This window comes from Hyaena hyaena, unplaced genomic scaffold, assembly GCF_003009895.1.
Source record: "Hyaena hyaena isolate Hyena2069 unplaced genomic scaffold, ASM300989v1 scaffold_1178, whole genome shotgun sequence".
NCBI lineage: Eukaryota > Metazoa > Chordata > Mammalia > Carnivora > Hyaenidae > Hyaena > Hyaena hyaena.
This window is the reverse complement of record NW_024081806.1, coordinates 261,295-275,773: the sequence shown is the minus strand read 5'-3', so window position 1 is coordinate 275,773 and position 14,479 is coordinate 261,295. Positions and strand designations below refer to the sequence as shown.

The window sequence follows — 14,479 nt, the reverse complement described above, 5'->3', positions numbered from 1 at the left end:
TATTTCAAAGTTTGGCAAAGCTTGTCAGGATGTGTCCAGAGTCAGTTTATCCTGTTAATCTGTATCAAAATAATCTAGACTATAAAATAGTATCATCAAAATAAAAATTCTATTCACTTTTTCCTGGTAAAAATACACGTGACTGCCTACACAACAAAAGAAGACTAGATAACAAGTACGCCATTTTCTCCATTCACTTAAACTTTACACTATTATTCACATGCCTGAGCCTGCGTGCTAGATGGAAGATACAATACAAAGTACAATGTATTGGGGCACTTGGGTGGCTCAGCTACTTAAACCTCTGGCTCTTGATCTCAGCTTAGGTCATGATCTCGTGGTTTGTGCGTTCAAGCCCCATATCAGGCTCTGCGCTGACAACATAGAGCCTGCTTGGGATGGTCTCTCTCTGCCCCTCCCCACACTTGCACTCCCTCAAAATAAATAAATATTTAAAAAACAAAATACAATGTATTAAGTACAAATTTCTTAATAAATTTTTAATGTTTTATTTATTTCTGAGAGAGAGCGGGAGGCAGCGTGAGCAGGGGAAGGTCAGAGAGAGAAGAAGACAAAGAATCCGAAGCAGGTTCCAGGGTCTGAGCTAGCTGTCAGCACACAGCCCAACACAGGGCTCGAACCCATGAACTGTGAAATTATTACCTGAGCCAAAGTCGGATGCTTAACTGACTGAGCCACCCAGGCACCCCAAATTTCTTAATAGTTTTTAACAAAACCAACATTCATAAATAAGTGGCTAATTGTTCAGTTAGTTATCAGGCTACTGACCATCTGGGCCTCTACTTTATGGTCATTAACACTTCACAACTGCAAGCTATTTGAACTATACAAGGTACTTGAATCCATTCCTCACACCACACACAAAAATTAACTCAGTGTATTAAAGGCCTAAATGTAAGAGCTAATATTATAAAACTCTTGGGAGCAAAAATAGGTATAATTCTGTATGACCTTCCATTTGGCAATAGTTTCTTAGATATGACATCAAAAGCACAAACAACCAAAGGGGGGAAAATAGATGAATTGGACTTCATCAAAATGAAAACCTTTGTGCTGGGAGAAAATATCCAAAACAGGTACACCTGAAAATGTATCCAGAATATATACAGAATCCTTAAAACTCAAAAATAACAAGACAAACAACCCAATTTTCAAATAGGCCAGGGGCACCAGGATGGCTCAGTCGGTTAAGTGTCTGACTCCTGATTTCAGCTCAGGTCACGATCTCATGGTTGTAACATCAAGCCCCGCATCAGGATGTGTGCTGAACATAGAGCCTGACCGAGATTCTCTCTCCCATTCTCTGCCCCTCTCCCTTGCTCACACACTCTCTTTTTCTCTCTCTAAAATAAAATAAAAAAATAAAATAAAATAGGCCAAATATCTGAACAGACATTTCATCAAAGAAAATATAGGAGGGGCGCCTGGGGGGCTTAGTCGCTTAAGCGTCCGACTTTCGCTTAGGTCATGATCTCGCGGTTCGTGGGTTCGAGCCCCGCGTCGGGCCCTGTGCTGACTGCCAGCTCGGAGCCTGGAGCCTGTTTCAGAGTCTGTCACTCCCTCTCTCTCTGACCCTCCCCTGCTCACACTGTCTCTCTCTCTCTCCTAGAAATAAATAAAAATATTAAAAAAATATATATAGGAACAGCCCATCACACATGCAAAGATGCTCACAATCTTTAGTCGTCAGGGAAATGCAACACCAACTGTCATCCAGGACGTGTTGCAGCTGGCACTTCCGGGTTGTTGGCGGGAGCAGAAAATGGCACAACAGTCCTACAAAATCTATTGGCGGTTTCTTATCTTTAAACATGCATTTATCGTATGATCCAGCAGTTTCATTCCTGGACACTTAATCAAGATAAACGAGAACAGATGTCCACACAAAAGCTTGTACAGGAATGCTCATAGCAGGTTGATTTATTAGCCCCCAAACTGGAAACAATCCAAAGGTCCATGTGGCAGTGAACGGATATATAAATCATGATATAGTCCCGTAACAACAGAGCCGTAAGCAGCAATACAAAGACTAAAACTACTTCATCCAACAATCTGGATGAATATCCGAATCATGATTGTAAAGATAAAAAGCCAGACACTGAAGAGTGCACAGTATACAATTCTAATGATACAAAAGCATTAAAAAGTCAAAAAGGAATCCAGAAAGCAGCTTGTGGGCAAGGGCCAGATCAGGGTGGGGAGACCCACTAAAAAGTTGCAGAAGGATTGATATAAATGTTCTATATGTTGATTAAGGTGGTGATTATGTAAGTTGTATGCATTTCTCAAAACTTATCAACCGGCACATTTAAAATCTGTGTGTTTCAGGGGCGCCTGGGTGGCTTAGTCGGTTAAGCGTCCGACTTTCGCTTAGGTCATGATCTCGCGGTTCGTGGGTTCGAGCCCCGCGTCGGGCCCTGTGCTGACTGCCAGCTCGGAGCCTGGAGCCTGTTTCAGAGTCTGTATCTCCCTCTCTCTCTGACCCTCCCCTGCTCACGCTGTCTCTCTCTCTCCTAGAAATAAATAAAAATATTTAAAAAAATTAAAAAAATAAAATCTGTGTTTTATTGTATGTAAATTATACCTGTGGTAGCCAAAATTTTGCTTCCCTTAACCTTTGCTTTTTGGTGTTATGCCCGTGAATATGTTACACGGCAAAAAACACTGCAGATGGAGTTGAGGTTGCTAATCAGCTGATCCCGAGAGAGGGAGATGATCTTGAAATACCTGGGTGGGTCCAATGTAATCATGAAAACTCTTAAATGTGGAATAGGAAGGCAGAAAAGGTCAGAGAGACGTGGTGGAAGTGCAAGTCAGACAGATGTAAAGCATGAAAGAGACTTGATGTACTCTTGCTAGCTTAAAAATGGAGGGCCCTACATGGAACTTCAGAGAAGGAACTGAATTCCAAATGAGTCTGGAAGTGGATTCTCCTCCAGTAACAAGGGCGGCTTTATCCACAACGTAATTTTGGTTTTGTGAAAGATGTAGTATATATACACAATGGAGTAGTATTCGGCAATCAAAAAGAATGAAATCCTGCCATTTGCAACTATGTGGATGGAGCTAGAGGGTGTCATGCTAAGTGAAATGAGTCAGAGAAAGACAAGTATCACACGACTTCACTCATATGAGGACTTTTTTTTTTTAATGTTTTATTTATTTCTAGGAGAGAGAGAGAGAGACAGCACGAGCAGGGGAGGGTCAGAGAGAGAGGGAGTCACAGACCGAAACAGGCTCCAGGCTCTGAGCTGGCGGTCAGCACAGAGCCCGACGCGGGGCTCGAACCCACGAACCGCGAGATCATGACCTAAGCGAAAGTCGGACGCTTAACCGACTAAGCCACCCAGGCGCCCCATATGAGGACTTTAAGAGATAAAACAGATGAACATAAGGGAAGGGAAGCAAAAGTAATATAAAAACAGGGAGGGGGATGAAACATAAGAGACTCTTAAATAGGGAGAACAAACAAAGGGTTGCTGGAGGGGGGGTGGTGGGGGGTGGGCTAAATGGGTGAGGGGCGTTAAGGAATCTACTCCCGAAGTCACTGTTGCACTCTATACTAACTAACTTGGATATAATTTTTAAAAAATTAATTAATGAAAAACTGTTTTGGTCTTGTGCTCGGAGCAAAGTGCCCAGTAGAGGCCTCCTGGCTTCTGCCTAACTAAAACTATGAGGTAATAAATGGGTGTTGTTGCAAGCTGTGAACTGGGAGGTACTTTGTTATACAGCAATAAGAAACTATTATGATACTCAAAGTTGATCCAAATACTAAAAAGTAACTTCACAAGCAGATAAAAACTGTGATTAAAAGTCATGCTCCTAAGGGGCGCCTGGGTGGCTTAGTCAGTTAAGCGTCCGACTTTTGCTTAGGTCATGATCTCGCGGTTCGTGGGTTCGGGCCCCACGTCAGGCTCTGTGCTGACTGCCAGCTCAGAGCCTGGAGCCTGTTTCAGTCTGTGACTCCCTCTCTCTCTGACCCTCCCCTGCTCGCGCTGTCTCTCTCTCCTAGAAATAAATAAAAACACTGAAAGAAAAATAAAAAAAAAAATCATGCTCCTAAATGAAGTTGGTTCTTTCAAAAAATTAATAAACTTGATAAACCTTTAGCCAGACTTATCAAAAAGATAAAAAAGGGACCCAAGTAAATAAAATCACAAAGGAGAGAGGAGAAATGACAACCATCACCACAGAGATATAATTATAAGAGAACATTATGGAAAACTATATGCCAACAAATTGCACAACCTGGAAGAAATGGACAAATTCCTAAAAACCTATAACCTACCAAGACAGAAAGAGGAAGAAATAAAAAACTTGAACAGACAATAACCAGCAAAGAAATGGAATCAGTGATCAAAGAGCTCCCAACAAACAAAAGTCTAGGGCCAGATGGCTTCACAGGCGAATTCTACCAAACATTTAAAGAAGAGTTAATACCTCTTCTCTAATTATTCCAAAAATAGAAAAGGAAAGAAAACTTCTAAATTCATCCTATGAGGCCTGCATTGCCCCGATCCCCAAACCAGATAAAACCTCCACTGAAAAAGAGAATGACAAGCCAATATTACTGACGAACATGGATGCAAAAAATCTCAATAAAATACTAGCGAACCAAATCCAGCAATACATTAAAAGAATCATTTACAAAAATCAAGTGGAAATTATTCCTGGGTGGCAAGAGTGGTTCAATATTTGCAAATCAACGTGATACATCACATTAATAAAAGAAAGGATAAGAACCATATATATGATCCTCTCAATAGATACAGAAAAAGCACTTGACAAAGTATAACATCCATTCATGACGAAAATCTTCAATGAAGGAGGTTTAGAGGGAACATACCTCAACATAATAAAGGTCATATATGAAAAACCCACCACTAATGTTATCCTTAGTGGGGAAAACCTGAGAGCTTTTCCTCTGTGGTCAGGAACAAGACAGAGATTTCTACTCTCACCATTGTTATTCAACATAGTACTGAAGTCCTGGCCTCAGCAATCAGACAGCACAAAGAAATAAAAGGCATCCAAACCTTCTTCCAAAGCAAGGAAGAAGTCAAACTTTCGCTATTTGCAAATGACATGGTGCTCTATATAGAAAACTTTGAAAGACCCTACCAGATAACGGCTAGAAGTGACATACAATAGAATCACAGGGCACAGAATCAACATAAAGAAACGTGTTGCATTTTTATACACCAATAATGAAGCAGCAGAAAGAGGAATTAAGGAATCAATCCCATTTACAATTTCATCAAAAATAATAAGATACCTAGGAATAAACCTAATTAAAGAGCTGAAAGGCTTGTACTCTGAATACCACAAAACACTGATGAACAAAATTGAAGACATCACAAAGAAATGGAAAGACATTCTTGCTCGTGGATTGGAAGACCACATATTGTTAAAATGTCTATACTACCCAAAGCAGTCTACACATTTAATGCCATCTCTATTAAAATGCCAGTAGCAAGGACCCCTGGGTGGCTCAGTCAGCTGAGCACCCAACTTGTGCTCTGGTCATGATCTCGTGGTTTGTGAGTTTAAGCCCCACATTGAGCTTTTTGCTGACATCACAGAGCCTGCTTAGATTCTCCGTTCCCCCCTCTCTGCTCCTCCCCCACTTGTTTTCTTTCTCTCTCTCAAAACAAAAACAAAAACAAAAACAAAAACAAAAACCCACATTAAAAAATACCAATAGCACTTTCCACAGAGCTAGAACTAACCTAAAATTTGCATGGAATCACATAAGATCCCGAATAGACAAAGCAACCTCGAAAAAGAAGAACAGAGCTGGAGGCATCATGATTCTGGACTTCAAGTGACATCACAAAGCTCTAGTGATCAAAACAGTATGGTACTCACACAAAAACAAACACATAGCTAAATGCAACAGAATAGAAAACCCAGAAATGAACCCACAACTATACAGTTAATTAATCTTGGACAAAGCGGGAAAGAATATACAATGGGAAAAAAGACAGTCTCTTTAACGAATGGTGTTGCAAAAAGTGGACAACACCACGCACAAGAATGGACCTGGACCACTTTCTTACACCACACACAAAAATAAATTCAAAATGGATGGAAGATCTCAAGGTGAGACAGGAAACCATCACAATCCTAGAGAAAACAGGGAGTAACCTCTTTGACATCAGCCATGGCAACTTCTTACTAGGTACCTCTCTGGAGGCAAGGGAAATAAAGCCAAAATAAACTACTGGGACGATGTCAAAATAAAAAGCTTCCGTATAATTAAGGAAACAATCAACAAAGCTAAAAGCCAATCTACGGAACGGAAGAAGGTATTTGCACATGACATATCTGATAAAGGGTTAGTGTCCAAAATATATAAGGAATTTAACAAACTCAACACCCAAAAAAATGAATCATCCATTTAAAAAATGGGCAGAGGACACGAATAGACATTTTTCCAAAGAAGACATCCAGGTGGCCAACAGACACACGAAAGATGTGCAGCATCTGTCATCATCAAAACTACAGTGGGCTCTCCCCTCACACCTGCCAGAATGGCGAACATTAACAACTCAGGCAACAACAGGTGTTGGCGAGGATGTGGAGAAAGGGGGCCTACTAATTCAAAGGGGTACACCCCCCCCAGTATTCATAGCAACATTACGAACAATAGCCAAACTATGGGAAGAGCCCGAGTGTCCGTTGACTGAGGACGGGTTAGAGAGAAGGTGGTGTGTACACACAGTGGAATATTATAAAAGAATGAAATCTTGCCACGAATGAAATCTTTCATAAAGGAAATACACAGTGGGCCATAAAAAGGAATGACATCCCGCCACGTGCAATGGCGTGGATGGAGCCAGATAGAGAGTATAATGCAAAGCAAAGTCAGTCAGCCAGAGAAAGACAAATACCATACAATTTCGCTCATATGTGGAACTTAAGAAACAAAACGAATGAGCAAAGGGAAAAAGACAAATGAGACTTAATTATAGAGAAGAGACGGATGGGTAGCAGAGGGGAGGTAGGGGGTGAAACAGGTGACGGGTACTAAGGAGGGCACGGGTGATGAGCACTGGATGTTGTATGGAAGTGTTGAATCACTATATGGTACACCTGAAACTAATATTACACCGTATGTTAACTAACTGGAATTTAAATAGAAACTTTGAAAAAAGAAAAAGAAAAAAACCGTGCTCCTAAATGAAACCAAGGAAGAGACCGCAAGCTACTAAAACAATGAAAACTTTGTATACAACCTGTGGGATATGGAAAACTTTTTTAAAACTTTTTTATATTTTATTTATTTTTGAGAGAGAGAGAGAGAGAGAGAGAGAGCATGAGCAAGGGAGGGTCAGAGAGAGAGGGAGACACAGAATCCGAAACAGGTTCCAGGCTCTGAGTTAGTTGTCAGCACAGAGCCCGATGCGGGGCTTGAACCCACAAACTGTGAGATCCCAACCTGAGCCAAAGTCGGATGCTTAACCAACTGAGCCATCCAGGCGCCCTGGGAAACTTGTTTTCAGAGAAAAACATATAGCTTTAAATGGCTTCACTATTAAAAACAAAGGACAAAAAATAATATTATTTTCCCTGAGATATTAGAAGAGATACAGCACCATAAGCCAAAAGAAACTAAGAGATCGTTCATAAAGATAAAACCTAAAAATCACTCAAATATTCAAAAATAATTGGGAAGAGCAAAGAAACTTAGAAGCTCTTCTTTGAAAAGACCATCACCAACCACAAAATAGACAAATCCCTTGCAAACCTGCTTATGGAGAAAAGATAAACAGCAGAGATCTAGGAATTTAAGGAAAAGAGAGGGCCCATAACTATAGATAAGGTGAAGTAAAAGAATCCTGAGAGAATGTTCTATGCAATACAGTGGCAACAGAATTGAAAAGATAAAGGAAGTGATTAGGTAGAGAGATACAAAATTATTTAAAAACTTTTTTTACACTTATTTATTTTAGAGAGACAGAGCACAAGTGGGTGAGGGGCAGAGAGACAGGGAGACTCAGAACCGGAAGCACACTCCAGGCTCTGAGCTGTCAGCACAGAGCCTGACGTGGGGCTCGAGTCAGGCGCTTAGCCGACTGAGCTACCCAGGAGCCCCAGATATAATATTATTAAATCTGACTACAAAAAAAGTTGCAACTTGATTTGACTAATTATCACAGTAAAGCCTGAAGAGGTGTAAAGATATTGCAAATGTCACTTGGACCAAATCGGTTCATAAATGAGTCTTATCAAACTTTTAAACAAGAGATCATTCTAATTATAATTTTGGTATTATTGGTAAAAGAAAAAGATGGAGCACTCAGCAATTCATCTGATAAAGCTAATACAATTTTAACAACAAAACCTAAGAATAGTGAACAGTGAAACTACACATCAGCATCGCAGAACAAAGGCATCCAGGGGGCGACCTCTGCAGCCCAACCCCCCCCCCCCCCCCCCCCGCCATCAGCTGAGCTATCAAACGGTGTTGTAAAGGCACACACTATGTAGAAAAATATTAGCTCAATGTATTAAAAAATAAAATTTAGACGATGCTAGATGCTGACGTCATTTCTAATTTTTTTTAATGTTTTTATTTATTTCTAGGAGAGAGAGAGACAGCGTGAGCAGGGGAGGGTCAGCGAGAGAGGGAGTCACAGACATGAAGCAGGCTCCAGGCTCCGAGCTGGCAGTCAGCACAGAGCCCGACGCGGGGCTCGAACCCACGAACCGCGAGATCGTGACCTAAGCGAAAGTCGGACGCTTAACCGACTAAGCCACCCAGGCGCCCCAGATGCTGATGTCATTTCTAATACAAATTTTATGGCAAACTGGAATTAGAAGTAACAGAGACCATTTATCCAAAACAAACGGCAAATTTACTCCGAACAGCAAACCGTTAAGACTATTTCATGTAAAATCATGGAGTAGTGCTTTCATTACTAATATTTAACATTTTCTTGTATTTTCTAATAAATTAAAGAAGATTAAAAAAAGAATTGGCTATAAACATTGGAATAGAGCTATAATCTGTCTCATTTTGCTCATTTTAGATAAGATTCAATACTCTAGCGTAAAATTACTAGAAGTAATAAGAGAATTCTCTAAGGTAGCTAGATTCAAGGTGAATATAAACAATCAGATAGAAAGGTGACTTTTTATATGCCCTTCTGGTCCAGGATTATAACCAAAGGGATATCAGGGTCACCAAGAATAATTTGGAGGTTGCCAAGGACTTGTTTTAAAGTGTTTTCAAGTCTGACCAAGAACTCTGACATTTGGGAAAAGGGAAAAAAAATGAAACCGCTTTTCTCTATTCTGGTACTAAACATCAAGAAGTAGATCTAGGAAAAAACATTTTATTAACAATAGCAACACACTTACCAAATGCACAGAGATAACTGTAATAACAAATTGCTTCTATTTATTACATTAGCAAAATTAATGTAGAAGTTTAATAACATTTTAATTAAAATCACAACAGGACTTGGCTCTTTTTAACTGGAAAAATGTTTAACATTTTTTATATGGAGGAATAAAATGCATAAGAAATGCTAGGAAAGGTAAAAAAAAAAAAAAAGCGAGGATGGAATCCATTTACCAGCTATTAGAAGATTTGGCATTTTAGTCTTCCATTGTAAACAAATTGGTATGGTATTGGCATAACAAGATCAAAGTTAGTTCAATGCATCCAGAAATAGGCATTTTATTATTTGATAAATTGTGCCTCTGCAATAGGCTACTGATTTGGATGGAAAGAAAACTAGACAGATCTTGCCTCTATATCACATAGAAATATAAATATCACGTAAAACGACGCCATGGATATAAAAAGCAAAACAATAAAAGTCTTGCAAGAAAGTCCAGGAGAATACGGATACAACCTTGATGTACAGAAACCATTTTTAACCAACACTGGGCACTCTGAAGATATGAAAAAAAGGTAGATACATTTGACTATAAATTTTTAAAAGTTTTGTTAAAAGTCATAAACAAAGTCAGTAGACAATAGGTCTCGGCGGAAATCACTCTGTACACTAGTATCTTAATGCACTAGAACAAAGGGTTAATACTTGTGATAATAAAAGGGCTTTCATAATTAAAAAAAATAAAAGAGCAAGAAGAAAAATGGGCAAAACATAGAATAGTCGAATCTCAAAATATAAGTGCGTGAGCCAACAGGCACTTGAAAAGACATACAACCTAATAAAGAAAAGGAGTGCAATTAAAGTCATGATGTAGTATTACTATACCGAGATTGGCAAAAAATTAAAAAACAACATAAAACTTATTGACATGAAAGCTGGGAGAAGGGCACTTCATAGTAGAAATGTATGAAGAGTTCTGGCCTTTCTGGAAGTTAAAACCAAATAGAAAATATTCCCTCATTCCAGTAATATATTCCTCTCGACAATGAGTCCCAGAAGAGTAAAAGCACCAGTGTGTAATGACACAGGACCTAATGACCAAAAAATGGAAATAATATGGAACTTATGTGGTCACTAAAAAGCATGAACTGAAGCTCTGCCAATTTACTTAGATAGAATTGTACTGGGTGTTAATGAGAGAGTGAAGTGTGTGTAATACCCAATTCTTATAAAATAAACACTGACCAAGAAAACCTTTATTTGCATATATACGTGTATGTGTGTGTGCACGAGTATATATTATCACCTTAGGGTTATCTGGTTGGGAACAGGCAACGGGGCTAATGTAGAAGGAGGGTGGGGAGCCAAACAGAAAGGACAAAAAAGACTATAAAGTACATGTGACATGATCACATTTAATATTTACAGTGCCAAACCATGAGAGACTCTTGAATGCTGACAAAAACTGAGGACTGATGGGTGGGGGGGGGAGGGGGCATGGGCATGGAGGAGGGCACTCGTGGGGATGAGCACTGGGTGTTATGTGGAAGCTAATTTGACAATAAACTATTTGTAAAAAAAAAAAAATTTACAGTGCCATTATAGACGTATTGGGGTTAAATCTTTATAATACACATTTAAAGAAAACAAAACAAAATTTAAAATAAGTGATTTCAGCACTCAACTCAATAAGTAATAAATAGCTCAGCAAAATGAACCAGAGGAAATTAGGAAGAAGGAATGAATTCATGAAAGTAAAAGCAGAAATTGATAGAAGCAAAAGATGTTTCCTGACAAGATCCGTACAACTGAGAAACTTTCCGGAAATACTATTTTTACGAGAGGGAAAGAGCACGTACACAGTATAAGAATGAAAAAGGAGACAGAATGACAGACACAGAGCAGTTGAAAACATCACAAGACTGTTATGTGACTCGACACCAATACATTACAAATTTAGGGATGACAGATTGTTTTCTAGGAAAATATATACAACCAACCAAATTTGACTGAAGACGAGGCAGAGAAATCTGAATAAATCAATGATCACAGATGCTGTTGAAAAAATTATTTCATACTCGTCTCCCCAAATGCACTGCAACCCAAAAAGCTGAAAAGCTTCTGAACTCATGGCTAATCCTTAAACGAAACCTGGGCCAAGAGATCAAAACCACAGCACCCCCACACAGAAGCACAGACTGACAGGATCTCATGGCTCTGGGCCTCTGGATGGAGGCTTGGGGGTTGGCTGGGGGAAGTTGTGTTCTCTCTGGGGCTCCTTGCCTCTTTGCTCCCCCTCCAGTCTGCGGTCTGGTTTCCAAAGTGGCAGCATGTGACAAAGAGACACAACGGGCAAAACAGAACAACATATCAGCGAGTAGTTCAGATCTGGGAAAAGGACTGGCGCTCAGCATGTTTCACATCACCTATGACACAGCATGACAGCTGTCCTAGACGGGTGCCTGCGCTTTCCTCTGACCACCCACGTCCTCCCAATCCCGACCGGACCCTGTAGAACACGCCATTACCTTCTGTGCACGTGCAGCTCACTGAGCAGTTCACTTTGCATGTAGTCCCAGGACAGTTCCACTGCGCCCAGGTAGTATTTTCTGGTGGTGCTGAAGCTGAATGGCAGAAGGCACAGAAAGAAGCAGGTGGAGAGTTCCATTTCCATGGCTCGTATTGCTAGAAAATGTTCAAGTGGAGCAACGAAAGATTAATTCTTCTCTCAAATACCTTCCGCTCCCAGGAGGCAAAAAGGTAAATGTTCTATGATTTAGAGGAAAGCCCCACAATCTCTGCTGCGGATTTTAGGGAACTTTACCTGCTGGATGTTACAGCAGCACTAGCAGTAAGCAGTAACAGATAAGATCGCTTCCTTTTTGGCAGTGGGAAGCAGCCACAGGAAGAAGGAATAGGAAAAGGGAGGCTGAGCTAAATCTTAACCCATTCATTTCTGAGAGCGCTAGGGACACAGGAACGCTGCTGTAGTAGAAAGAACCCTTGCGGAAAGGAAGAGAGGGACAGAGAGGTGAAGGTGAAGAGGAGCTTTAATTTGTATTCCTATTACTGCCTACTCCGGCCTTCTTCCTTAGCAGCAGGTGCAAGAAGAGAAGGTCTGGATGTTGGTGGAAATTCTGGAGTCTGCTTGCACAAACACGAGTAACCAGTCTTCTAGTAGTCTCCCTGTTTCTGCCCTTACCCCTCACACAGCTGCCACCAAGTGACTTTTTAAAACTATAAAGCAGGGGCGCCTGGGCGGCTCAGTCAGTTAAGCGTTCGACTCTTGATTTCAGCTCAGGTCATGGTCTCAGGGGTCATGAGTTCAAGCCCCATGTGGGGCTCTGTGCTGGCAACATGATCCGCATGTCCGCTTCCTTGAGACCTCTTGTGGCCTCATATCACTATGGTTACTGGCCTTCTTGCTCTTCCTTAAAACACAAAGTACACTCTTGCACCTACATCTTAGCACTTGCTATTTTCTCTACTTAAAACACCTTTCCCCCAGATCTCCACCCAGTTCCACTTCCATATTTTCTTCAAGTTTTGGCTCAAATCTTGCCTTCTCAGTGAGGTTAAATACGGCCCACCACATTTCCGGTATGAGTTCTGTACCCCCACCAGCACCTCAGTGTTGTAGATAGCAGTCATAACCAGCCAGCACTCATGTATTTATTTATCTTGCAGTGTTGTTACCTGCTGCTTCTCAAGTTTGTTTGCATTGAGGTATAGGATACATCTCCTGACATGAAAATGTAGTGGGGCTGAGCTCAAGCAGAGACCCTGCTCAGGTTAATGTTTACATGGGGCAGGCGGGAGGGCCTCAGCGTATAGGAGACGACAGGAAGAAACCTGCCCAGCATCGCTAGAAGAAATATTATCACTGAAAGTCCAGTTCTGCACAGGTACGAATGTGCCTGTGAGCAACCGGTGGGGTGTTGTCCAGCCCGGAAAGAAGAACCCCCTTTGGTAAACATTTGCTGAGACCTTCTCTCTATTGGGCACCAAGATGCAGACATAATAGCTGGCGTGTACTAGACGCCAGGAACTTTTCTAAGTTATTTCAGTGTGGCCTGATATTGTCTTCATTTTATAGGTGATGAAACTGAAGCACAGAGAGGTTAGGCAACTTGGCCAAGGTCACACATTTTGCAAGTGCTAGCATTCCGACCCATGTAATCAAACTCCATAAGTCACGCTGCAAAGTCCTACGCTATACTTCCATGCACCAGGTACAGAGCGTTGAAAATATCAACTACTGATAGAAGCAATACATATGCCACAGGAGTACGTTAGAAGGTGAACTAAGTGTCTTGCCCAGAAGGAAAGTAAGCAGAGGAAGAGAAAAGAGGGGTGTACCAGGTTGCAACTTTAAATGGGCATGGTCACTGAAAGTGTCACCGAGATTACAATTAGGCAAAGGGAGCTGGCTTCTGCGCTGAGGGCAATAGGGCGCCATGCTAGGGTTCTGAATGGAGGGAGGCTGTGATCAGAATTATCTTTCAGACTCATCTTTCCGGACCTGTCAACTGCGGGCCAGAAATGACTGTGACTTGGGCTAAGACGGTAGCAGTGGAGGGTGAGAAATGGCTGGATTTGCTGTGAAGCGCTATTGATGGGGGCTGCTGCTGAACTGGATTTGTGGTGCCGAGAGAGGAGCTCAGAATTAGCACCGATTTTCGGTACGTGCAAATGGCCACTAACGAGGCTAGGACAGGGTGCGAGCGAGGGGAGTAGCTTGGGGCGGGATGGGGACACATGCTTAAAGGGCTCCACGGGCACTGCAGGCAGGGAAGCTCTTCTTCCCAAGAGCTTCTCCGTAAGATCGCAACAATTTTTTTAAAATGTCTTTCTACACTGGAACGGAGTCGGGCACAGAGCAAGCGATGATAAGCATGTGCTCGACGCTTCCATGAACTAACAGCACGAGGCAGCGTTATGTTTAATAAAGTAATGGGGAAAACAGGCCTTACTAGGGAAGGGCCAGACCGCGGGCGCTTCCCGGGAATCTTGCGGCGGGGCACCTCCCTGCGGGAAGGCTTTCCGCGCACGCGCTGTCGGCGCACCTGCAGGGCGGGGCCGCAGAGCCTTGTGACGCCGCCTGG

General features: G+C 41.6%; 1 protein-coding gene across 1 annotated transcript in view; it reads right to left on the bottom strand.

Annotated features, from left to right (window-relative positions):
* Positions 1–14,357, bottom strand: part of F8 (coagulation factor VIII) — a 124,719-nt gene extending 110,362 nt beyond the window's left edge. The window contains exons 1-2 of the mRNA XM_039222671.1: positions 14,348–14,357; positions 11,903–12,059 (exon numbers count right to left, since the gene is read on the bottom strand). Coding sequence (XP_039078602.1) covers positions 11,903–12,048 — 146 coding nt within the window. The 5' untranslated portion in view covers positions 12,049–12,059; positions 14,348–14,357. The remainder of the gene's footprint in view (positions 1–11,902; positions 12,060–14,347) is intronic.
* Positions 14,358–14,479: the final 122 nt, after the last annotated feature.